The sequence below is a fragment of the Oreochromis aureus genome, linkage group 3 (assembly GCF_013358895.1).
Source record: "Oreochromis aureus strain Israel breed Guangdong linkage group 3, ZZ_aureus, whole genome shotgun sequence".
NCBI classification, from domain to species: domain Eukaryota; kingdom Metazoa; phylum Chordata; class Actinopteri; order Cichliformes; family Cichlidae; genus Oreochromis; species Oreochromis aureus.
This window is the reverse complement of record NC_052944.1, coordinates 26,932,184-26,958,815: the sequence shown is the minus strand read 5'-3', so window position 1 is coordinate 26,958,815 and position 26,632 is coordinate 26,932,184. Positions and strand designations below refer to the sequence as shown.

The 26,632-nt window shown below is 41.3% G+C and overlaps 1 protein-coding gene across 3 annotated transcripts in view; it reads right to left on the bottom strand.

The window, feature by feature from the left end:
- poln (polymerase (DNA directed) nu) overlaps nucleotides 1–26,632 on the bottom strand; it is an 85,513-nt gene that overhangs the window by 12,956 nt on the left and 45,925 nt on the right. For 2 of the 3 annotated variants that reach the window (XM_031756844.2, XM_039609782.1), the window contains exons 19-22: nucleotides 22,276–22,333; nucleotides 14,522–14,599; nucleotides 4,752–4,863; nucleotides 2,710–2,792 (exon numbers count right to left, since the gene is read on the bottom strand). In XM_031756844.2, coding sequence (XP_031612704.1) covers nucleotides 2,710–2,792; nucleotides 4,752–4,863; nucleotides 14,522–14,599; nucleotides 22,276–22,333 — 331 coding nt within the window. Of the gene's footprint in view, nucleotides 1–2,709; nucleotides 2,793–4,751; nucleotides 4,864–14,521; nucleotides 14,600–22,275; nucleotides 22,334–26,632 lie in introns of those variants that run through there. The other variant, XR_004200469.2, reaches the window with a different exon arrangement.

Genomic DNA, 26,632 nt, shown 5'->3' with positions numbered 1-26,632 from the left:
ACATTACCCTCTGCACACATCGCCTTTTAATTTTCACCTTTACCCTATATTTTGTTCATCGGACTACACGCTCTCACGTTGTTGCCCTCTTTCAAACACTCAATACTGACTCTGCATTTTTTCTTTAACCTTTTCCTGTGCGATTTGTCCGTGCATGTTTTGCCCCCCACGCATGTCTCACATGAGTAGCTTTTATATGTGTTATTGTTAAGGCTTTATTGAGTTTACAAAAATTGACTCATTTAGTATCACGTGTCCGAGAGTGACTGTGTTTGAGCTGTGAGTCCAGCTCAGACCGAAATGCCACAGAACACTAAACCATCAGATTGAGAGTGTTTTCATGAAGCATATTCAGTCCAAAGCGAGGAATCTTAAATGCAGATTCTGTGTTTCAGATCACTGTCATGATATTATAAATATTAGAATAACAATAGTAATATTTATATTTATAACAAGGTGCAATAATAATTAATGTGCAATAATAACAGTGTGCAATACACATAACACTTATTCTTCTTTTTATTTCTAAGTTAATATACTGTGTTGTGTTGTTTGTGTTTGCGTTGTGATGTGTCATATCGTGTCGTGTTGTGTTATATGTAGTACCGACGTAGGACAGTTTTTCCAATTTCATTGTACTACTGTACTATGTATGACTGTGCAATGACAATAAAGAATTATCTTATCTTATCTTATCTTATAAGATAAGATAAGACCCACTCATCCCCGACCCACTCCGGGTCGGGGATGAGTTCCTGCCCCAAGTGGAGGAGTTCAAGTATCTCGGGGTCTTGTTCGCGAGTGATGGGAGAAGGGAGCGGAGATCGACAGACGGATTGGTGCTGCGGCTGCAGTGATGCGGACGCTGCACCGGTCCGTCGTGGTGAAGAGGGAGCTGAGTGTAAAAGCGAAGCTCTCAATTTACCGGTCGATCTACGTCCCGACCCTCACCTATGGCCACGAGCTGTGGGTAGTGACCGAAAGAACGAGATCGCGGATACAAGCGGCAGAAATGAGCTTCCTCCGAAGGGTGGCTGGCCTCTCCCTTAGAGATAGGGTGAGAAGTTCGGCCATCCGGGAGGGGCTCAGAGTAGAGCCGCTGCTCCTCCACATCGAAGGAGCCAGTTGAGGTGGTTCGGGCATCTGATAAGGATGCCCCTGGGCGCCTCCTGGGTGAGGTGTTCGGGCATGTCCCACCGAGGAGGCCCAGGGCAGACCCAGGACGCGCTGGAGAGATTATATCTCTCGGCTGGCCTGGGAACGCCTTGGTGTTCCCCCGGATGAGCTGGAGGAGGTGGCTGGGGAGAGGGAGGTCTGGGCTTCTCTGCTTAGGCTGCTGCCCCCGCGACCCGACTTCGGATAAAGCGGATGAGGATGGATGGATCTTATCTTATATTGTCTAAAAAATCCACAGGAGCAGTACTTCAGTTATGTCCAGTATAGTCAGAATAAGATTGTTATTTCCAACTAACAATCTTATTCTTTTCCATGATCTGTCTGGCAGATAATGGAAAGATGATCTGCCAGACATGATCATCTTTCCATGTGCAAACACAGAATACTGGAGGCAGACAGAGCAGCAGCAAGACCAAAGTACAGAACAGAGCAAGCAACATTAATGACAGACTTTACACTAAAAAGAATGATGGGAGGGGCTGGGGTGGCTTGCAGATGAACGCAACCTCGAGGTGGTAATGGTGACAACAAGATTAAATATTTTAATTTTATTTTACTCAATGTTGAAAGTAATATTATTTCATTTAGTTTTTTGCTTTGTCCTAAAGTTAATTATATTGTTTTATTAAGTGAATTTTTTCATGCCCTACTTTTGGTTATGTAGCTTCAGTTAAATCTATAATATTCTTGATCCACAGATACAAAAACATGCTGAGCCAGGACACCAGTGGAGGATATTCTCTACCAAGTCATCTGGATCTACAACAAAACTGAATCAATTCTTTCTTTGTCCATGCTCCACCTCTCCAACAGCTTCATGAGACTCATGGCTCGGAAGTTTATGTGTAATCCCGATGACAAGCATACAAAGAGCAGTTACTTCAGACACCAGAATCAAACAAGCAGGCTCCTGTGACACTGATCTGTGGTCACGTGTGTCCATGTTCATAAGAAAATGCACCTGTGTGTGAACCATAAATGGGTCACAAGTCACACAAACAGGTCTCTTTAAAGGCCACATGGGTGTTTTATATATTTATCTTCCTTTCAGCTCTCTTCTGTCTATTTTTATCTTCCTCTATCCCTCCATCGCCCATCCCTTGATTCAGGACTGTGATTCACTATATAAAAGGAACAGGAAAACAGCTACAGTATGTCCCAGCAGAATTTGCTGGACATTTCTGAGTAAACACCAAGGAGTAACCTTCAGAGCTGGAAAACAAAGACAACGCAGAAATAACAAAAACTGCAGTTCCTCCACGTGCTGCTTAAAGCTGGCTTCAAAAAACAAAGTTGATCCTCACAGAATAAAACTGCAGACTCTTCTTGCTGTTTTTTTCACTTAAGTACTGCACAGCACTCTAAATTATCTATAATGCTGATTCATTTACCCTTCATTCATTTAAAATATGAACCGCTTGCATTCCAAAACCAACAACACTTAAACCTGTTATGCTTTCATTTGGAAACATACTCATTCTTTGTCCTATTCATTGACAAAACGACTTTTCTGTGAGGTGTGTTTGTACTCACCTGCTCCATAAACAACAGAGTACACAACACGTTTGGCATGCTCTCTGTCCTCAGATGTCACCTCTTTCTCACTCAACCCCTTCCTGAGAGACACATTCAGAGAGAGCGAGAGATGCATTTTCCATTAGTGAAAGAAATTTCGCTAATATTTTATCCATTTTCACTGCTGTGGAAGTGAGGAGTTATGATTTAAAGTCCACTGAAAAAACCAAACTGATACTTGCTTTTAAAGAAAAACTGATGTTGCAATAAAATAAGACTTTTTGTTTTAAAGACAAGTAAGCAAATGAAGTATTTGGCTGACAAATATTAAAAATGTATAAATGAAAAGATGGCTACTGATAAAGAGGGATGTGGGGTAAGATTTCTGTCACTAAACAGAGATTAAATATTGTTCAAGCTAATTGAGGTGTTGTTGGCAGCAATTTTAAAGAAATGGCCAAAGTAACACTCGGCAGAGAAAGTAAAAAGACAGAAAGAGTAAGGGCAAAGATAAAAGCAAGAAAAAGCCCATCAGGCAAAAGATTATAAGAGCAAGAAAGAGAAGTGCAGTGCAAGATGTAGACGTTAAAGATGCATAAATACAGAAAAGAACAGAGGCTGCAGGAGAGGGGAAGACAGACAGTTATGTAATGTGACTTGCAGACAGCCGTAGTACTGGGGATCAGACAGGGTGGGATGACACGTCTGCAAAGTGGCATTTCTGGAGGGGCTGACAGGGAGCTGCCACAGCTGATCAGTGTTGAAGGAGTGCCCCACACATACCCACACTACAAGTCTGGTGAGCTTCAGTGCCAGCCTTGCATAATGACGTGTGACTTCTTAGATATGATGACAGTACAGTACACTAAAATACCTCTCTGCTGTTTTCTCCCTGTGGCACACACACATGCAAAGATATTTATCTGTTAAATGACATGTGTGGGTAAATGGGGGTAACCTATGAGGTCCAAAAGTGAGCATTATCCTCCAATGACATCTGGCTGAAGAAAAAGCTATTCTGGATTTTCATTGCCCCCTGCTGGAGTGGCATTAATGCACTGAAGAGTAAAGGAAAACTGCAAAAATAAGTGCCTTTAATTTGTTGCAAGGCTAAATAACAAGCAGAGCAGCAAGTTGTCCTCTTAAAAAAGAAGTCCACGTGATATTCAATCAATTCACTTTGTAATTTGACAAAATCTAAGAAAAAACATTTTGCAAAGAGTCCGGTAACAGCTATCTCCAATCAGAGAAAGCAGAGGAACATTACTGTGCTTTATCTGAATGATGGCTGAGGCGAGGGTGAAATTTGACCAAATGTAAGTAAAAATGAGTGACAGAAAAGAAAAGAGCATAACAACAACAGGGGCAACAGATATACATACACACCACAGTAAAAGCTGAGGGACAACAGGATGAGCAGAAGACTAATGATGCGATAGAAAGAGGAAGAGGTCTATAAGAGAAAGACACTGAGGTGGCGTAATCCCAGCGGTGCTGCGGTGACTCCAGTTAATTTGTTTAAAGGTGAAAGAGAGATAATGAAAGAGACACACTGCAAAGCCTCAGTGGAGCTGTTAATATGGTAATCTGTTTAACCGGCGCCCTCTGACACACACCTGTCTGAGATGGATGACAGGAGTGTAGGTATGACACACACCATACGCACATCATCAAAGAGACAGCACAGACCTGCACCAACACTGACACACAGACACACACTCACAGAGAAGGGTAAGAATACACACTCACTCACACACACACACAAAAACTTCAAAAGCCCAACAATGTAATCAGCAGGATGACCAGCCATGAGGTGTCCTGCCCAGCGAAGAGAGACAGAAAAAGGCCGTTGGCATGGTAGTCATGGCAACCAGACTATTAGGATGTGAAACAAGGGGATGGTGTGTTCAGAGTGATGTGCAGTGGTACAAGGGAGATTGGGAGGCAGAGAGGGAAAGAGAAATCCTGTATAGGACCAAAACTCACCTTGGCAAGTCGATCAAGGGAGAACCTGAGTGTGTGTGTGTGAGTGTGTGTGCGTGTGAGTGATGGAGACCCACCACTGAGAGGCCAGCATGGTAAAGACGTCGGCCTGCGGGTTGGTAAAAATGCGAAGCAGCTCAGGGTCAGAGGACAGGTGAGCCAACAGACGCAGCTCCACCTGACAAAAGTCTGACACACACATACAAACATACAGACACAGCCATGTTTATGTTACTGCAGACAGACTATTACCCTGTACTTGCCTATCTCTCACCGTAACCTCTAATGAAACTCCTCAGATTTAGGGTTTAATTCTTTGTCCCAAAACATGAGGCGAGTCTCTGAAAGGAGATTTACTTTGTGTCCCCACAACATGAGTAATCCCATCCCGCAAACACATGCCTTATTTGGTCGTCATCTAATCACAAAAACTCCACAGAAAGCAAAAGGAAAACCTTTAGATTGTGAATTTTTAAAAAAGTGTTTGACATTTTGGGCAAAGGGCTTTTTCACTCACTGGTAGTTTTGAAGATCAATACCACTTTCATGTCTGGATAGTCAATATACAGCTAGAGCCAGCAGTTGGTTAAAACAGCAAGTGTGTTTCCTTTTGAAGGTAACAACCTCCTACCACCACCTCCACATGAAGTTACTTCCTTTTACTGTTCAAATGTACTATACTGTATTATTAAACAGTATAGCATTCATGTCACTTTTTTTTTTTTTTACATTAACACTACAACTATTCTGAGACATTTCTGTCAGTGTAAGGTATTACTGGTGCGAAAACTGCTACTTTCTGTTCCCCAATCTGCCATCTTGAGTGGAGCAATCAATACTGACACCAAGGTCTAAACAGCGAGAGCTTCCAGGAAGAAATAAGAGCTGTGTCTTTGTGAGTCACGTGTTTTTACCAGCTGTTGATGTCAGTGTGTTCTATCACAAAAAAAAAAAAAATGTATATGTCAAACTCGACAGCTGAGAGGAAAATGCTCTCATTTTTTCCTGGTGATTAAAGACACAGAGTTAAAGCAGCCACTCCACAGTCCTCCTGGGCCATATGCGGCACTGGTGGTGCCATAGAGGTTCCCAGTTGGATTCAGTTCACCTTGGACCAGGAGGAACCCAGGGCATTTCATCCTGGTATCTAACAGAAGTCAAGCTACTGTTGATTAGCATGTGGAGGCCTGTGCTGTCCCCCCAAAATATGCCTTTCCATACAATCACTGACCCACTGGTCATATATGATAATGGTGCTAATAGCATAACATTCACCATGGCATCTGTATACTCTTTCATGTCTGTCACATACAGTGGCTTGCAAAAGTATTCGGCCCCCTTGAACTTTTCCACATTTTGTCACATTACAGCCACAAACATGAATCAATTGTATTGGAATTCCACGTGAAAGACCAATACAAAGTGGTGTACATGTGAGAAGTGGAACGAAAATCATACATGATTCCAAACATTTTTTACAAATAAATAACTGCAAAGTGGGGTGTGCGTAATTACTCAGCCCCCTTTGGTCTGAGTGCAGTCAGTTGCCCATAGACATTGCCTGATGAGTGCTAATGACTAAATAGAGTGCACCTGTGTGTAATCTAATGTCAGTACAAATACAGCTGCTCTGTGACGGCCTCAGAGGTTGTCTAAGAGAATATTGGGAGCAACAACACCATGAAGTCCAAAGAACACACCAGACAGGTCAGGGATAAAGTTATTGAGAAATTTAAAGCAGGCTTAGGCTACAAAAAGATTTCCCAAGCCTTGAACATCCCACGGAGCACTGTTCAAGCCATCATTCAGAAATGGAAGGAGTATGGCACAACTGTAAACCTACCAAGACAAGGCCATCCACCTAAACTCACAGGCCGAACAAGGAGAGCGCTGATCAGAAATGCAGCCAAGAGGCCCATGGTGACTCTGGACGAGCTGCAGAGATCTACAGCTCAGGTGGGGGAATCTGTCCATAGGACAACTATTAGTCGTGCACTGCACAAAGTTGGCCTTTATGGAAGAGTGGCAAGAAGAAAGCCATTGTTAACAGAAAACCATAAGAAGTCCCGTTTGCAGTTTGCCACAAGCCATGTGGGGGACACAGCAAACATGTGGAAGAAGGTGCTCTGCTCAGATGAGACCAAAATGGAACTTTTTGGCCAAAATGCAAAACGCTATGTGTGGCGGAAAACTACCACTGCACATCGCTCTGAACACACCATCCCCACTGTCAAATATGGTGGTGGCAGCATCATCCTCTGGGGGTGCTTCTCTTCAGCAGGGACAGGGAAGCTGGTCAGAGTTGATGGGAAGATGGATGGAGCCAAATACAGGGCAATCTTGGAAGAAAACCTCTTGGAGTCTGCAAAAGACTTGAGACTGGGGCGGAGGTTCACCTTCCAGCAGGACAACGACCCTAAACATAAAGCCAGGGCAACAATGGAATGGTTTAAAACAAAACATATCCATGTGTTAGAATGGCCCAGTCAAAGTCCAGATCTAAATCCAATCGAGAATCTGTGGCAAGATCTGAAAACTGCTGTTCACAAACGCTGTCCATCTAATCTGACTGAGCTGGAGCTGTTTTGCAAAGAAGAATGGGCAAAGATTTCAGTCTCTAGATGTGCACAGCTGGTGGAGACATACCCTAAAAGACTGGCAGCTGTAACTGCAGCAAAAGGTGGTTCCACAAAGTATTGACTCAGGGGGCTGAATAATTACGCACACCCTTTTGGCTTGCACCATACTTTTGCAAGCCACTGTATGCTCAGTGTGGAGCTGCTCTCATCTGAGAATGAAGCACCAGAGGCAGATCTCCCAGTTCTGGTGTTCTACCCAATCATGATGCATGATTCTGGGCTGTGAGCACAGGTCCTACTAAAGGACAACATGCCCTTCTTCTGTTCATCCTCACACAAAGAAGCAGATACTGGTCCTGTTGTTGTGTTGTCTTGTTGCCTCTCCACTGCAGCATTTGTCACATTCATTTTCACCAAAACAGGTGAAATAGATTCACAATGGTTTCTAACTAACTGGACTGACTGATATTCCTGAAGTTTAACTGACTTTGTGTTATACTCTGAAGATCAAGTGTTCCCTGAAATGAATCTGAGAGAACCACAGAGAGTACATAAAACAGCACCAGTCCGAGTTTGCTACTTACCTGACATTTGACCTCAGTAAACACTTTACTGGTGAGTTTATGACCTCAATTGCTAGTTTAAAAGTTAGGTTATAAAACATAACCTGGCTCTGATCCCCCAGTCAGAGCCATTCCTCACTAAGAACATGTGGGTTTAAAATATAACAAAACAAAAAGATGGTTAAAAATGTTCAAATCATGGCTTTAAAGCAAGACTTCCCAAACCAAAGGGGCATGTCACAGTCTCATATCCATCATTTATACACAGGCTATGGAGACAACACAGACAAGGCAGCCAGATTTACAACCAAAGTATTCCGTGTCTACTCATGTAAATCAAAAGAATTGATCCAGAGGCGCTCAGCACATTTACTGACCCTGACAATCTAATTTTAGCCAGATTCAGTGAGTGCTATGTAGCTCCTCATTGCTAAAACCAGCTGGAACATTAGAGAGAGTACCTAGAGAGACTTTGTGTTGGCACCTTGGATGAAAGTAATCTTTCTCCCATTATTCCTGGCATTACCCGCCTGAGAATAAGCTACTTTCCTTACAAACTTCTGCTTTATTGTTCAGATCTGGAAAACTACTGTGTCACTTTGTGCATAAGTTTCCCCTTAATAGCACAGTCCTGAGCTTTTTCAGCCCTTCCTGATTATGTGGGCAGCTTTAACGAACTGATAAAACAGAGTACTTTAAAACTTTACTGTATGCAGGGGTCAAACAGCTCACAACGGGAGCTGACTTTCTTACTTGACAATGTAATGAAGCATGCTGCAATTACACTATTGTATCTTGCTCCCTAATTCTCCATAATGCACCTAACAACAGGATTTCCTGTGAATACATCAATTTGAGCTCACAAGGCACTTTGATTTTATTTTCCATGTGATGGCGTAATTGACGTGATTTGGATCCATTTCACTGCATCCGCCTCAGAGTGAGCAAACTCTGCCACGTAAATGTGGGCTATTAGGGAAAGGACACGCAACTTTCTACATAAATGCTGTTATTAAAACTTGATGTGACTATGGGCAGCGCACATTTAAATGTCACACTGACTATAAAGTATTTTAGTTCATATAATGGTGATTACATTTAGGCATTTGGTGAACGTGTCACCAAAATGTACTGTGAATGACTTTCATGCTGTTTAAACTCATTGATCTCCCAATTTTCTTATAAGACAAGAGAACTCACAAACTAAAGAACAAGCTAATATCGACCTACCGTGGTCATATTAAGCACGGCCAAAGTTTCAAATAAGTCACTGATGGCATCAGTCTACTCTAAATGCTTCGTTTCAAACTGTTTATTTTACTTGTAGCTCTGTATGATGTCATAGGGAGGGATTAACATGGCCACCTCAGGCTCACAGCTCTGTTATAAGACCATAAGCTGCACCCAGAAAACAAGTTTTCTTCTTCTTCTTAAAAAAGCTAAAACAGTATTTTAAAAAAAATCGGATTCTTACTTGCAACCCAAAATAGGTGAAATGCATATTTTTAAAGACTAATAAGTGGCAAATAAAGTAAAGGAGAGGAGTGAGTAATTGCAGAATAGAAAAACAGTTTCATGGGAGTACAACTGCAGATCAGCCATAAATACATGAATAAATAAACAAATAAATAAAATACCTGAACTAAAAAGGCCTCTGAAACCTGACCCGTTTCGGAAAAGGCCATTTCATAAGCAGAAAGATAACCAGAGGCTGAAACTATGGACAAACACAAAGAGTACACATCATGCACACAGATGCACACACAAACACACAGATGTCAGCATGTTAGGGCAAAGGACTCTGTACTGACAGCTGCTCTCTTGTCAGTTTGGTAGATCTAAATTGAAACACCTCTTAAGATGTAGTCACACAAGGAAACCCAAACACACATTTCCATTCACTCTGACAAAGTGGCTGCAGTACATTGCATTTACTGGTATTCTACCCAGACAGATCCCTTTCCTTTGCTTCCCTGCTCCAAAATCAAATTAAAGTCCACCAAACGTGGGGAAAAGAAACTGGAAACAGACAGAGGAAAATTGAGAGATTTTCACCCAGGATAAAAATACCAGCTGCAGTAGGCTTTCTGTTGGTGTATATGTGGATGGTATTCTGAGGATGGGTATTTTATATCCCAATGCATAAAAAATAAGCAGCATTAAATTTGTCATTATTCTGCTAAGCCTGACAGTTTATGTAATGCTGATTTGAGGTCAAATCATTCAGTCCTACAAAGAAGGGAAGGAATTTGTAATAGCCTCCCTCGACTGTTCAGCTCACAATGTGGGCTCAAACAAACACTGATTTCCATTTAGCCAAGCTCCGAGTATAAATTGCAAAGGAGATTTTAAAAGGGATGGATAAAGGCAGAGACTCCAGGGGGTTGAATGAAGAAAAGAAAGCAGGGTGGAGGGGTGATGGTGAGGTGAAAGATGGAGGAAAAGAGACAGAGTTTTGGTTGTGCTGAGATGAGCGAGGGAGTTTCTAAAGATATCATCTCATTAATGTTTCATGAGCTCGATCACACTTCCTCCAAGCATGGCTGGCAGCCTCAGAAACATATTGCTGACCAGGATCCTTGTGTGTGTGTCTGTGTGTAAAGAGAAACAGAAAGGAGAAGAGAAAGTTTCTGGGCTGATATTATAGAAACATATGCAGGCAGAGCATGAAACACGTGAATCTGTGATCCTGACTTAGCCTGTGTGTGGTCTATATATGTTCTCCAAGGCCTGCAGTCAGGAAACCTTGTATCGATCCACACAGAAATAACCCTGACAGACAAAAGGCTTCTCTTTAACTCAACCCTGGTTTGTTTGTACAGCACTGCACCCGCCAGTTGTGCAAGAAGCTAGTGAGAATTTGACATGACTTAAACATTAATATGGACAGCAGAAGAGAAAAGAAACTCAGTTGTAGTGTCATTAGTTTTTCATGATTTGGAATACATTTTAGAAAGAGAAAGCTGCTGATATTTTTAAATATATATTTTTTGTACTCTGAGGACCACAAGGTGAGAGCCATTTAGTTCCAATATGTTAAAAAAGGCAGACATAAAGAATAGAAACTAGTTACTATAGTGATAGAGGCCAAAGGAAATAAATAGTGGTTTACTTTGCTACAATATTACTGAGAAAAAAACAGATGTAACCGACTACTTTATTAACTGCTTTCTAATGCAAATATCTAATCAATTTCATGGCAGCAACTCAGTGCATTTAGGTATGTTGATATGGTTGAGATCACCTGCTGAAGGTCAAACTGAGCATCAGAGTGAAGAAGAAAGGTGATTCAAGTGACTTTGAATGTAACCTGGTTGTTGTTGTCAGACAGGCTAGTCTGAGTATTTCAGAAACTGCTGATCTGCTGCGATTTTCCCACACAACCATCTCTATGGTTTACAGAGAATGGTCAGGAAAAAGAGAAAACATCCAGCGAGCAGCAGATCTTTGCATGCAAATGCCGTGTTTATGTCAAAGAAAAAAGGCTGTTTTGATCTGATAGGACAGCAACGGTACCTGAATTATCATTCGTTACAACCAAGGTGTGCAGAAGAGCATCTGTCAGTGCACAACACACTGACGTTTGAAGCAGATGGGCTACAGCTGTAGAAGACCAAGAGGTCAAGGTGAATTTGTTCCCCTAAAAACTGCAGTTCTTCATTATAACTAAGTTAGCAGATTATGAGTTATGCCCGCACACAGATGTGAACAAAGTCATGCAGTTAAAGGGCAGTAACCTGAAACACACTGGCTCATATCTACTATTGAACAAAGCGTCAATGGAAAAAACTGGGCCTTTGATCTCTAAAACGTCTGCTGATACTGCAAAAGAGCACATTATGCAACTGCTATTAACATTTTAATTTACCTTCAACTTTGTCATTCATCTGCCTGTTTGATGGTCAAACCATTTGAAAAGCTTCGTAACATATTTGAATGAGGCTTTTTTTCCTTTATTAAAATCTCTGATGAAAAGCTTGCAGAATGGCCAAAAGTACTGTTTTTTATCAACTTAGAAAGCTAAAGAAATTCAAATAAAACCAATCTCATTGTGTGCTTTTAAGAAGGCTTGATGAGGGTCGTAAGCCTGCCTTGTTCTCATCTTGGCTAACTTCCTTTCTTCCTCACTCTGCAGCTCCCACACACCAGCAGACATCTCCCAACAGAAAATAACCGAGTTCAGAAATGTAAAAATAAACAATGACACATCAGATGCACACAGGTTGCTTTGGGAGAGGGAGGATGTTCAAAATGTACTATGAAGAACAGTTTGTTTATCTTTTATGAAATGACTTGTGGATTTTTTTTTTTTGTTTCGGGGTGGGAATCAAAAGACACACACTGCTTTTACAGACTGGAAATTAATATTCAGATACCTTCTGATGCGTTTCATTGAACTTTTTATAAGGACACAGGAAAGGAACAGCAGTTGCTTTCCTGTGTAAACACACACACACATGGATACACACACTGTACCAGTTCCAGTTTGGAAAGGACATCAGAGGACATGCAAGTGGTGGGGCTCTGCAAGGCCTCCCTCGGAGGGGTTGTTTCCATGGCAATCTAGCCTCTAAGTCCATGTTTTGGTGTGGGCATGTGTTGGCCTGCTGGCGCGAGCGTGTTAGTGCCTCCCTGCTCTTTGTGTATGTGTGGGATCCTCACTCTTACTCTGCTGCTGTCCTCATGCTAACCCTGTTTTATCTGTCTGGTTATGTAAGTGTGCCACACTGTCAGGACCAGCAGACACCCCGGCTTCCCACAAAGCTCTCCCAGACTGACAGTGTCCCGACTCTGCCCTATTTGCCTGCACAGCTAGATCACCATTGCACCCAGGAGTGACCTTTTAATGCCAGCCGAGGTCATGTCAGCAAAAGAGGGCTGTTTGGGCTCACAGTTAGAAACTTCAACTGAAGTATGGGGCCTGAAGTCAGAACACTGATGCTGCAAATGTTTGTCAGAAAATACAAGAAGATCAGTGAAACTTGCGTAATGCTTTACAGTCAGATCTTTGCAACATGCATTAGTTGATAGGCAATTATATACCTGTTGATAAGAAACATGTATAATTAATGTATAATAAAAGATTTAACTAGGAGAGACTTCTCTCTTTAGCTGCAGTAGCTACAAAAAAGCACTTAGGTCAATAAGCACAGAGCTGAATACCAATAAATACATAAATAAAGTATATAACAATTCTAATAAAGTAGCCTTTAATTTGCATTCTTAAAAAGTCTATGAACTTTTACCGGGTAATTCCCGATTCTAAATTCAGAAAAAACTGAGGTTATTGTACTCTGCCCTAAAATTTCAAGAAATATGGTATCTAATCAGATGCTTACTTTGGATAGCTTTACCTTGGCCTCCAGCAACACCGTGAGGAGCCTTGGAGTGATTTTTGACCAGGATATGTCGTTCAGTGCAAATATTAAAAAAATATGAAGAACTGCTTTCTTCCATTTGCGCAATATCTCTAAATTTAGAAATATCCTGTCTCAGAGTGATGCTGAAAAACTAGTCCCATGGATTCCCATGATGCACTGAGCATTTCTTCTTCACTCAGCATATGTTTATGCATCACTCTGCATTTAAAGATGAATTATTATTCATCTCTGGCTCTTTTGTCCTGTCTTCCTCCCCTCACTCTAACCACTCACAGCAGATGGCCGCCACTTCCTAAGTCTGTTTCTATTGGAGGTTTCTTCCTGTCAAAAGAGAGTTTTTCTTTCCCACTGTCGCTTACTGTTTGCTCATAGAGGGTTGTTTAATTGTTGTGGGTTTCTCTGTAACATTGTAGGATCTTTACCTTACAGTATAAAGTACCTTGAGACAACTGTTGTTGTTTGGTGCTATTTAAATATAACAGAATTAAACAAGTGATTTTGTCTAACAAGGGCTTATGATGCTATAATTAACACCTTATCGAGCATAATTAGCACATAATACATGCTGCTAATGTATGATAATTATCTTGTAAGTACCTACAATGGTCTTATTACAACTGACATTTATTACTGAGACCTTTCTTTATAGTAAGTGTTACTGAAAGGCTTTAATTAGTCTTGTTTTACTCAAATATCTCATTTTAATCTGGGCTGCTGTCAAAACAGATGTTCATACTCTTCCCACTAGGCTAGGCTACAAAAGCAGAACTAATGTTGGCACTACTACGGTGCAGCAATTCTTCCGCTCTCTTAGACGTAGTTACTGACTGGCTCGACAGTAAATGCAAAGACGTGCCTGAGCAGGTAATTTCTGTCGACTCGAGAATAAATGATGTGTCAAAACATGAGCAGCGATTGAATTGCTCATGTCCTCTAAGTACAAGTACTGGAGATACCTTTGTGTCCAAAGCAACATTTGGTTATTCTGCACTGACAAAGTGCATTTAAAGAGATCCAATACACTGTATGAATCTCAAAATAAACAGACCTCTGGAATCAAAAACAAATACAGGAAGATAAAGATACCAAATGTCTCTATAATACCATTGTGCATGCACTTAATTAGGTTGAATAACAAGTCGTTCCATGGTGTAGTCCTGTACACATCCACTGGCAAGTAAAAAGGCTGCCGGTTCAATTCCAGCCAGAGACACAAATCCAATTTGGGGTTATGGTATGAAGGGCATTTGGTGTAGAACTTCTGCTACCTGCTGTGGTGAGAGGAGCCAAAAAGATTATGGTTTGATACTCCCTGTTTTCCCACCTGCAGCAAGAAATGTCCAGCCCTCCTGAGGAATGAACATGGCCCGAGGATGCACAGTCACCACCTCCTCTTCTTTTCCTGTAAGAACCAAACACAGGCGCTGAGGAATACCTCTGTAAATCATCATTTACTGTGAAGCGAGAGCTACTCCAAACTACAAATGTATAACTATCTACAGGTTACAGACTTCTGTCACTTGTCCTCAAGGCTGGATTCAAAACAGGTTTTTGCATTAAAAGTTAATCAGAAAAAAGTGTTTTTATTTACAGAAGGTGAACAAAACTTCTTGCTCAATTAACAGGAAAAAAATTATAATTCACATTTCAAATGACTAATTATTGTGTTTCCAACTTAATAAAATGTATTCATTTATGATAGGATATCACCACTAATTTAGCTTGTTGTTATTGCTTGTTTTTATACCTACATTGTTATGTAGGTATAAAATTACCCTTATTAAATTAAATTAAAGTGAAATAAAATCCCAACTGGATCCCACTTTTACTGCCCCTGTATATTCTTATTTCCCCATAAACAGCTAATTTAGTTCCTTTTTTTTTTTTTTTTTTTTTTTTTTTTTTTAAACCTGTCCCGTTTGGTTCTTTTGCCATCAGAATTATTGTCTAAAGGCGAAGAAAGATGCCCAACGGATTTACTTTACCAAATGGACCATCCCAGCCTTGCCGTAATGGTCCATTTGATTCACCTTTATTGTTTATTTTATTTTGACTTGCTGAATACGGGACAGACTTGACTGGTGGAAAGAAAGGGAGAAAGAAAGAGGGAAAGAAAAACAGCTGAGAAGAGGGACGGGGAGAAGGGCAAAACCAAAACCAACAGAATAAGCAGACAAAAAATACATATATCGATCACCTGGATCACCTGTTGAGAAAGAAAAAAAAAGCAAGCAGAAGAAAACGAGAGTAATAAACAACATCACAATGATATATGGGAATATGACAGTAAATACTAAATATTAAACATTATTGTGCAGCACGTAGGATCGACAGCGCACAGTGTGCTTTGAGGTAGGAGCCAAAAAGGGTGTAGTTTGTGTGTGATGACCCGTGTGTGCACCTGTGAGCATGAACGCGCTTGTTTTTAAAAGGTTCCTTCATGTAATGATCTGCTAGAGGGTGTGGGGGCCACTGCCCCGTCCTCCAGGGCATGAAGCAGGTATGGAGGAGATCAAAACTCCAGACATCCAGAGGCCCCCAGAACACAAGAGACCAAGGAAGACCAACAGAGGGCAGCCGCGCCACTATCCCAGAAAGAGCTGAGGAGAGTCCCAGATGAGGGGTCACTCAGCAGCCGCGGAGCAGAAGCCGGGGTTGCAGTGGCGTGCCCGTGAGCTCCGCCGGCAGCCAGCTGTGCCTGAGTGACCGAGCCCGGGCTGAGAGGCCGAGGGCACCCCATCCCCAGTGGCCCGAGCGAGCCCCAGGCTCCAGGCCCCGATAAGCAGCCGCCAAGGAGTGAGCCGGTGGGTACCTGGGCGCCCATCCCGGACACAAAGAACCACCAACGCACCGATGTCTGAGGGCGTCTGCCACCGGCAGGGGAAGTGGTGGGGAGATGGGCCTCCAAACCTTGGAGGGCCTGAGATGTCCCCAGAGAGGTGGCGTCTGATACCCAACCTGACATAAAGACACAGACAAACAGGCACACACAGATACAAACATCTATTCCCACCCTCATGCTCTCATATACAATTACTCAACACTCACCCAACGTGGAGACGGACATAAAGAGACGCTGTACACACAATCACACTCCCCAAGCGTACTCTAAGCCCCGGGTCTAGGTACCCTTGCCCCTGGAGGGGGAAACTGCGCCCAGACCCAGGTGATGTTACCCTTTTCCCTGCGGTGGGGAGAAGCAGACTGCCCCGACTCCGCAGCAGCAGGGAGGCCCCACATTCCAGACCCCAGTCGGACGGCCAACTCCTCCTCCTAGCCCCCCCCGCTCCAGCAGGCCGCAGAGAACGGGGGTGTAGGAAGACTCCAAACCATAAACAGCTAATTTAGTTCCTTTTTAATGATCTCATGTACTGCTAGCTTAATCTATAAAAATATAAATATAACATAGATGAACATAGAACATTTTTTAGGTATTACTGTTTAAAAGAGACAGGGTGGCTGCTATCAGAGTGCAGCAAAGTTTAAAAGCAATCTGCCAAATGTAAAGGCCCAGCAGTCCATCTGTATACAGACAGCTTGTTCTTAGCTTAGCTTATCTGTGTTGTGATGTCGTTTATTGATATTTTAATGTGATAATACTGACTTTAAGAAAAACTACTCAGTGAATGCCATCTGGTTTGCTTCACAGGTGAATCTTAGTCTTTTATGGCTCAGTCACACTGGAATAAAAATAAAACCGCCGACTTATTATAAACAGACTGAATGTAACTGCCAACTTGACACCATTTAATACCAAACTGATGGCAGACTGACTCCGTCTAGCTGCTGTTTTATCGTCATCTTCATGCACCAAAGTTCCCGTCTTTGAAGCAACCATTTCAAAGGCAAGATAAGCCATAATCTTAGTTGTTTTGTGGTCTTAGTCACTGTTTTCCCCAGTGTGACTGTAACATTACTGGACCATTGATCCACTGAGTGTTAATGAAGGTTGTGCACTCTTTGTGCAGTCAAAATGTCAGGCATTTAACAAATAATAATCAATATACTGTAAACCACACAGATGCTGAGCTTAATGCAAATGTCTTTGCCTGCTTCATCACTTCTCCGTCTTGTTAGAAATGCCATGGCTAACTGGATTCAAATTCATTTGACCCACCATATTTAAGTGTAGATTCTCAGTGTGTAATGTAGGGATATCTTTCTCAGCACATTTAAAACCATGAACAAAACAGAATGAAGAGTTTGTGGAGTATACAGAAAGAGACACTCGGAGGAAATGTAAGCAGTCAGCAGCTGGGGCTTTAAAGGAGCAATAAAAACACTTGTATCCGACTTAATGAAGGATTAAGTTACGCTGCTGCAATACACCTTTAAGAGGAACCCAATCAGGACCAGTCTATCACAGCCCTGTGCTGAACTGAAGTGCTGACCTTTGTAAAGGAGAAATGATAACAATAACAGCCATCACACTGTGTGAACCATCACGGCCCATGTCAGCGTGATTAAAATGCCACTAAAGCTGCACACACAGACACGCACGCACACACAGACACGCACACACGCACGCACACATCATAAACACAAACTGGGGCACTGCTATCCTTTGTGATTAGTGTCTCCACCTCGCACCTCAAGTCACAAAGTGATAACTGATAGGAGAATGACAGAGGGAGGGAAGCAGGGATAGTGATGGAGGAAGAGCGCGGATGATACGAGGGATGTAGCAGAGGCTGAAGAGGATTTGATGACAAGGACCTTTGGGAGCCTGAGCGAGGGAGGAGCAGAGGTGCTGATGTTAGCACCTATGAATCACTCAAACAGGAAGAAATAAAAAAGGCACTGAGAGGACAGAGATAAAGCAATAAAGCTGAGTGCAGCACCAATGGCTGTGACTGACAGCAGCGGTGTCTGTGTCAGTGGTCACGCCAACAGACGGACTTGTTTTAATGTTTTATTCATCATCTTGTGTTTGGGACTCGCTGTCAGCTCGCTGATCTGGTACCTCTGAAGCAGGCAAGGATTAAACTGACTCTCCAGATACCAGATGACCTCATAAAAACAAGGAAATCCATCCTTAAATAGGAGCTGGTAATCTGTCACAAGCCCTTTGTATCACAGCTGCATGAAACAAATGTTAGGTTGAGATGTTCAGTCAGAGACATTATAGAAGGGTGAGACAGCAATAAAGAAATGAAGAGAAAATATATTATAAAAGCAAAGACTGTAGTTTTCCCGCCTCTGTCCCCAAAGAGACAATCAACAGCTGGAGTGCTAAACATGAGCAAATTGTGTTGTTGAGCTGACATACGCATTACAGCTTCAACTGTACATCGATAAGTATCTGGATAAAGACTCAATCTTTGTAATTCAGCATCTGTACAGGACCACAGAGGATTTTAATGTTGTAATGTTGTAATCAGTGTTGGGACTAACGCGTTATTAAGTAACGCGTTACAGTAACTACGTTATTATTGTGGTAACGAGCACGGTAACTAGTTATTATGCCAAAACCAGGAACGCGTTACTCGTTACTGGGATTTAGATAGGCTCGTTACTCGTTACCCGCGTGTGGTGGATATCGCGGAGCTTCCACAGATTCAATAACATTAGCAAGTGGTGGAGGCCAGCAGGTGGATGAAGGAAAAGGGAGGCAAGAGGAGAGACCCGAAGCGGCCGCCGGTGTCAGGTGAACTGAACTTCAGGTAAGAAGTTATGACCTGCAGTCTATCAGTCAGATATAAACCAAGTTTAGGTGGAGTTTATTTTCGGTATGCTGACTCTTTCGTACTGCGTACTAGCTAGCATGACGGAGTTTCTGTACAGCTGGGTGGGTGCTATGTTACTGATGTTGAACTTTATTTTGTTCATACGGTTAATTATTAGAGTTGCCAACCGTCCCCTAAAAAACAGAATTGTCTGGTATTCAGAGAAAATATTACGCGTTTCGTACTGAGGTGAAAAGGAACACAGTTTGTCCCGGACTTCAGCTACAATGAAAAAGACACAAAGCTGAAGCTGCACAGCTGCCTCTTCTTCTCTCATTCTCCCGTTTTACTTCAATCACGAAACTGATCAATGATCAGCTGATCGGCTTTTCTCTCGTTTGTTTATCGCCCACTTTGCGCCAGAAAGAGGAAACCAGCGGATGTCGCGTTAAACAACAGCAGCACGTTTAAGCTTGATCAGCTGTTGTTAGAATTTATTTAATATTAATTTCTAGTATCAGCTGATGTTTGCTGGAGCCACAGCTGTAAAGCTGCTGGTCATGATGTCGGTTTGGTTATCTGGTGAGAGGAAACATGCAGATGAAACCAGGAGATGTCCTTACTGAATCATCAGAGCTGAACAGGTGATGGAGAAACAGGTTTACCTTTTAGGTGACATGAATGAGTTGAAGGAAGTTATGAACTGTTTCTGAGAGACAAATAACAGCAGCATCCTTTTCACGTAGCTGACAGCTGGTAACTGTGCAGGGGCGGGTCTAGCAAAGTGTTGCCAGGGGCCAGGTAGGGCATTAACAGGAAAGGGGGGGACAAGGAAATACTTTTCTTTATTATTCTCATTTAAAATGTCTCGCTTTTAAAAATAATTATCTGAGTCTTACAACAAACGATTGATAGATTGATACATATATACCATCAGAACAGTGTACATCACTGTCACAACAGTGTTTATTTTCATTCAAAGGCTTTATGATTTTTCCTATAATGGTGGGGCGGTCTCTAGTCAAAATGCCCGGGACGACATTTTTTTTTTTGTCCCAGTCCAGCTCTGTATGCAGCTCATCTGCAGTCTGGTGTTACCTACATCTTCCTATTCAGAAGGCAGAATTTCCAAGTTCTGAGTACAATCAAAAGCACCACGACTGCAGTTTTTGTCTTGGATGTAAGAAGCAGGCTAGAATCATGGCGGCGGTCAACGACGGTCCAGGCGTGATTTCTCTCGTGGAAATGTGCACATTATTTTTTCCTTTCTATTGGTAGGTGGCACAGTGCACTTGTGGCAAGTAAGCAAGCTAGAAGACTGGCAGTCTTGCTGGGTATCCAGTTACGGAAGCAACACATTAACAAGAGAATTCTGAGTAAAACCAAAGTTACTTTCCCTAGTAACTAGTTACTTTGAAAGTAACGAGTAACTTGAAGTAACTGAGTTACTTTTTTAGAGAAGTAACTAGTAATGTAACTAAGTTACTAATTTAAAGTAACTTACCCAACACTGGTTGTAATAAGAGTATTTATTCTGATTCAGTTTCTACACTTTTATCACTTTGTGGGCCCTTAAATTAAAGTTATGGCTCTTTTCCCATTTGTTTAGACAGGGGCCTTGAAAACTGCCCAGAGACATCATAAAGATGGCTGCCAAGTGCCAATCAGGGATTTACTGTACCTGGGTAAAAACAGATTAATTACACTCTATTAATGTGTCGTGAGTGTCTAGTTTAGTTTATGGGATTTGGAATTTAGCAAATCCAGTTCTTTAATAAATAATGGGTGTGAAACTAAGACTATATAAATATAAATGTAATGTAAAGAAATAATGTCTTAAAGGATTTAAGATAGATTCAATATCATTTGTAACATTTTAAGCTGCATTGATATGAAATAAAAAGCACTGATGAACCCTGTTCTGAACAGAGCTTCAACCTATAATCTACTTATTCTGCCTATAAACTGAAGAAAACTCAAGTTTGGCATCATAGCCAAATTCTGTCATAGAGTAATTTTCCTGTAGAGTTGTCAAAAAACTTTCATGTAAACTGAAGACTCCTGCTGTTTTCATGCTGGCAGTTTGAAAGTATTTACCAAATATTATAGTGAGCAGCAAGGGAAAATCACAGTAATTAAAGCTTGGAGAAAGCCTGACAAGAACACTTACTGGAAAAACTAATCAGGTCTAAAATTGGCAAGTGGATGCCTGTGCTCATATGGATCATGAAAGCAATACCACTTGCAGAACTGAGATAGACTGGGTTTCTGTGTAGGATACACTATACAAACCCAAGTTTGTATTTTAGTAATAAATGCAACCTTAATAATGCATCCAGAAATTTTTTAATGAAAATGTGCTCTAAGAAGGAAAAATATTTCACCTTCTGGTATGTTCATTTGAGGATCTTGGTACTACAAGACACAGTTATCTTCAGAATTTCACAAACACCCATCATTGGCATGAATGTCATGTTACATTTGGGCTTTTAATGACTTCTTGGAAGCGCTCTTTTCCCAGGGTGGAATGATTCGCAGCATACAACTTTAATGACTTGGTGCACAAGTTTGAATTTATTTAGATTATCTCTAATTCCCACAGGGTCAAAAGTATACCTTCAAGCTCCAACTACAGCTACAACCCAAACACCTTCTGGAGAAAAGTTTTATGTGAGATGTGACAAATATCCAGTCAGAATTAAGCCAGAAGCTTGTGTCTGGTGGGGGTGGAGGGGATATTTAATGAGGTATCAGTGTGGAGTGTATGTATAAATTTGAGCTTGTATATATACTTTTGACCCTGTGTGGGTATCTAAAAATCCAAAATAAATTTAAACTTGTCTTTTAAAGACAAGTCAACGTCATTTAAGTTGTATCCTGTACTATCATTCCACCCTGGAAAAGAGCAGTTCAACGAAATCATTAAAAACCCCAATTTACCGTGACATTCATGCCCATGATGAATGGATGTAAACTTCTGAGCTGTATGTCCATAAAACTGATTTCCATTATTATTAAATGCAACAAACTGCATTTTTAATTATCCACAGGCTGAAATCAGAAGCGTGCTACAGCTGCAGTCCTGAACTAACAAGCAAAACAGGAAGAGGCTACAGCAGGGGGGTAGTACACAAACATGTAGGAAACACATTTGACACAGTTTGGTAAGAAGGCCTTTGTTACTGCTGCTGCTGCTTTATCGTCCTTTGGTTTTTTTTAAACTTGTTCCAGCTTATTCTGCATGCTCCAAAGGAGGTCCTCACTCTCTCACATACACTTGCAATGCATCATTGTCACTTTCTGAGGTGTGTGGGAGGGCTTTTTGCTCTCTCTCTCTGTTATAATAAGTGTGTGTGTGTGTGTGTGTGTGTGTGTGTGTGTGTGTGTGTGTGTGTGTGTGTGTGTAGCATACCTTGGATGTACTGCTTCTTGGTGATTTGAAGTGGCTGCCTTGGCAAGGCCTGGAAGTTCTAGTTTAGGAGACGACATATTGTGTAAGTCAGATGGAGTTAACTCTAGACCTGTAACAGTGTCTCATTATTCTGGGTCTCCCTATTCCTCTAAATTATTCTCTGAAGAACCCTGAATAAGATGATCTAACTCTGCCTATGTAGGAAAGGTCAGAGTGCACAGTATATCTATAGGCACTTGGAGCGTGCTTATCAAAGCTACAAAGAAGACACAAGGTAGACAAGTAGTAATGGCAACTTTTGATGTTGTGTATTTTTATGGAGTATGTCACAAATCATCTTTTCATAGTGTTTAAAGGAAGAGTAAAAAGAGTCCAAATCAAAGTAGCAGACTTCCAAAAAGATTCCCAGACTTTTAGTTTCAAGTTTAGATTGAGCTACTATGAGATTGGATCCTACATTTTCCACAAAGCTAACTGGAAGCATATTTTGTTAGGTTATATTTTGCCAGTTATAGTTTCCAACTGGTAATGGTTTGATTTTGGCTTTGATTTAATTGTCGTTTTTATGTTTTAGTGTTCCAGTTTTTCTGCCATGTTTGCTGTGAGCTGTCTTTGTCTGCATGTAAAGTATGTAATCTTTTAGGTTGTTTCTTGTTCTTTGTTTTACTTCCTGGTTGATTGTCTTGATTAGCTTCACCTGTGTCTTGCTTGCCCCTAATTTAGACTCTTCTATTTGTCTTCAGTGTATAAACAGTCCTGTCTTACTCTTTGTCTTTATCTCGCTATCATTTGTGTCATCTGTTCTGACTTTCCATGTTTATTACCTCTATGTGTTTTGATTTTTACAGCTTTTTGTTCACCTACAGTTACTTTTTCTGAACTGTGGTCATCAGTATCTATAATGCTTGCTTTTAGTTTTACTCTAAATTTTTGTTGTGTATTTGGGTCCTTGAGACTTTTTTTCTGTGACAAATGCTTGTTGTTAAGAAAATTTATAGCCTAGGCTTGGTTTCTCAGATTTGGTTTCTCAGACTTCAAATTAACAGATGCTGTATTTCAGGAAATTCATGGTTGCAGAAGTCTTTATAGGGTTAGGGTTACATGTAGCTTCTCTGCTTTGCTTCTCAAACAAGTGTTACTTTTGCATCCTGTTGACGCCGTGTTGCCAAAGACTAAACCTAATATGTGTTCTGAATTTGGAGAGTTTAAAGTTATATGGATGTAAGGATTAATGTCACAGTCACAATGATGTTAATGTGACTGGCTGACTACTCATGCGTTCATTATTCAGACTGTTTTCATTAGCCCTCCAACTAAATGTTGACATTTTTTTTGATGCTGCAGTGGAGAAAAGTTGAGCATTTAACCTGATGAAGGTCAGATGGACTGAGATGTTGTAATTTATTAAATAAACCAGTAACAAGCAAGGTGGTGTCTGGGAGTTACATTTGATGAATTTTCTAAAAGCATTTGCATAATATTCATGTGCTGTATGTCCTGCTGTCTGGTTAATGTAGTGTTTAACCCTCTGGACTCAATAGACGGGACGGCACGTACGAATCACTGGCTCGCCGAGTCTCCATTTTGACTTGTGTCAAAAATGTGAACTTCAAACAATATAGCAGTTTTAATCTTAACAGTGCAGTTATGTGGATTTTATTAACAGTTTGATGCGTGTGAGTTCTATGCCATAAAACAAGATTGAAGCCAACAAAATAACCACGCTTATGTTAACTACACATCTTTTTGTAAATGAAACATAAGCTTTTTAGGGATTTTATGATGTGAAAATTACAGCGTTAAACCATGTAAAACAATACATAACCAAAATCTGAATCATACTAACATGTTATATTTTAGATCATCTCAATATACATTTGGACTTTAGGTTTTTGCTTTACTTTAATACTGCATTTGCTAGCAATGATTGGTGCTGCTCTCCTATATTGTGGGGTAGGATTAGGGGTTCGCACATATGATCACTTTGACCTCAGAGGGTTAAACCTAGATTTGCTTCCAGGACGCCTAACCTGCAGCAACAAAACACTTAAAATTAAGCAACTTGTTGTGAATGACTAAAATATACATTTGTAACTTTATGGTTGGGAACTTTGCAGACAGGATGGAAAGCTCCACCAGGAGCCTGATATCGCAGTGAATGCAGGCGAGCCCTTGAGTGTCCTTGTCTTTCTCTGCACCACATCACACTACCTCATTTTTATTCCTATAATTCGATGACTCGCAGAAATCCTGTGTAGCATTTATATACTGCTGGCTGCTTTGTTTGGCTAAGATAACAAAAAAACTGAACGCCAACTTGACTCACCTGCCAACACTACAGAAGTTTTCAGAGACACATTTTAAAAGAGGAAGAGCCTGATTATCACTGGGCTCTTAGCCCACCCGGCATCCGCCCACTGAGTAACATAAGACGCCGTAGATACATACACACACACACGCACGCACACACACACACACACACACACACACACACACGCACGCACACACACACACACACACACACACACACACACACACACACACACACACACACACACACACACACACAAAACATCAAAATTACACATATAAGGTTTTTTCTTAGCCTGAAGAAGGATGAAACAGGACAGGATGATTTCCCCAGCATGCATACATATAGTTTAATGGAGGGAGTAAAAAAGCAGGTTCAGACTCAGCACTTCCTTTTTAATCCCAGTTAATCCCACTGTATCCACCCTTTGAAATATACCCACACAAACAGCACAGGGTCTGGGTGTGTATGTGTGTGTGTGTGTACAAGCAGGGTGCTTGGATGTTAAAGGTTATTATCAAGGACGAGCAGGACTCATTGCACAGAAGCACACAAAAACATTCACACACAAGATAGGTTAACATGGAGAAGGAGGCACGCAAAGTAAAACACACACTAACTGAAGCAAGCGCATGTTTCCGGTCATGGTCAGAGTCAATGTTCGATTTGACCCTGTAATGAGCGTGTACGAATGTTAAACACAGAGAAAAAAACTGCTGCCTGCTCATGCCACTAATTAATTATTTAGTAGAGGTAGGGAGAGAGATGGGGGGGAGGACTGCAGTGCCAGAGAGTGGGCAGTGGAAAGAATACATTAGAGGCTGGGCAGACATCAGTGACACACACAAACACACACACACATGCTACGAGATACGTGACATGGAGTGTGTATTTGTGTTGGAGTGAATGGGAAAAGGTGCAAGTAATTAGAAACGTGTCTGCTATGTGGGTGCATTGTCCTGTGACGTGACATGCAGTGTGTCAGGTGTGACTGCTCAGCTTTCCCATCAGACACTATTGCATAGTACCGTGATGCCAGCATAAATCAACACACACACACACACACACAATAAAAATCACAGAAAGTAGTGGACAGAGCTTTTCTTCATGTTTCTGTTAGTGCAACACCTCATAAAGACAGCAAACAGACAAAGAAGATTTCCATATGAATGCAAATGTAAAGACTGCTTTTCTACTTTATTCTGTCACTTTATTCTATGCTTTGAAGAGCTTTTCTAACATCAAACACACAGAAATGCTCCAATGGATGTTTCAGGGATAATCTAGGGTTCAAAATCTTGCCCAAGGACACTTTAACAACCACAGTAGAGGAGTTAAGGATCAAACCACTGCCCTTCTGACTGGTGGATGACTGGCTCTACCTCCTGAGCCACAGCCATCCTTGATAATTTGCACCTGTTGTGTCACATTTATCGATAAGAGCTTTTCTTGCTGTTGTCGTTTTGTCAAAACGAATGCTGCTTTTTTTTTTTTTTTACAATCAAACTGACTGGATGGTCTTGAAGAGCAAGTTAAACCTGAGCATGTTAAAGAGGTGATGGAAAGACAGAAGAAAGCAAAGACAAAAGAAAATCAAAGAGACAGAAAAGGCAGGAAAAAGAGCGGGGCGGAGATCAGGAGATAAAAGATAGATAAAAGAGAAAAAGACGAACAGAGACAGAGAGAATCAAAGAATTGCAGAGCCGAGGTGCAGGCAGGCTATAGTACATGCGTCACTGCAGCTGAAGAGAGCAGATGAATGAGAAATTGTAAAATATAAAAGAGTCCAGGTCAGCTTCCTCTCCTCACTGCTGACTGTACAGCTTGGAAGAGATGCTCAAACGTATTTATAGACAGTCACCTTCCCCAGCTCTGGTCAGTACATATCATCCATCAATACACACATACACTTACATGGTTTATGCAAAGTTACGCTTGAAACACGTAACATAATCATAACTAATAAATAACAACGCACCTGTTATTAAACACAGATGCTGCAATTACCTAAGTGCATTCATGTGTGCCAAAGAAATTGATTAAACA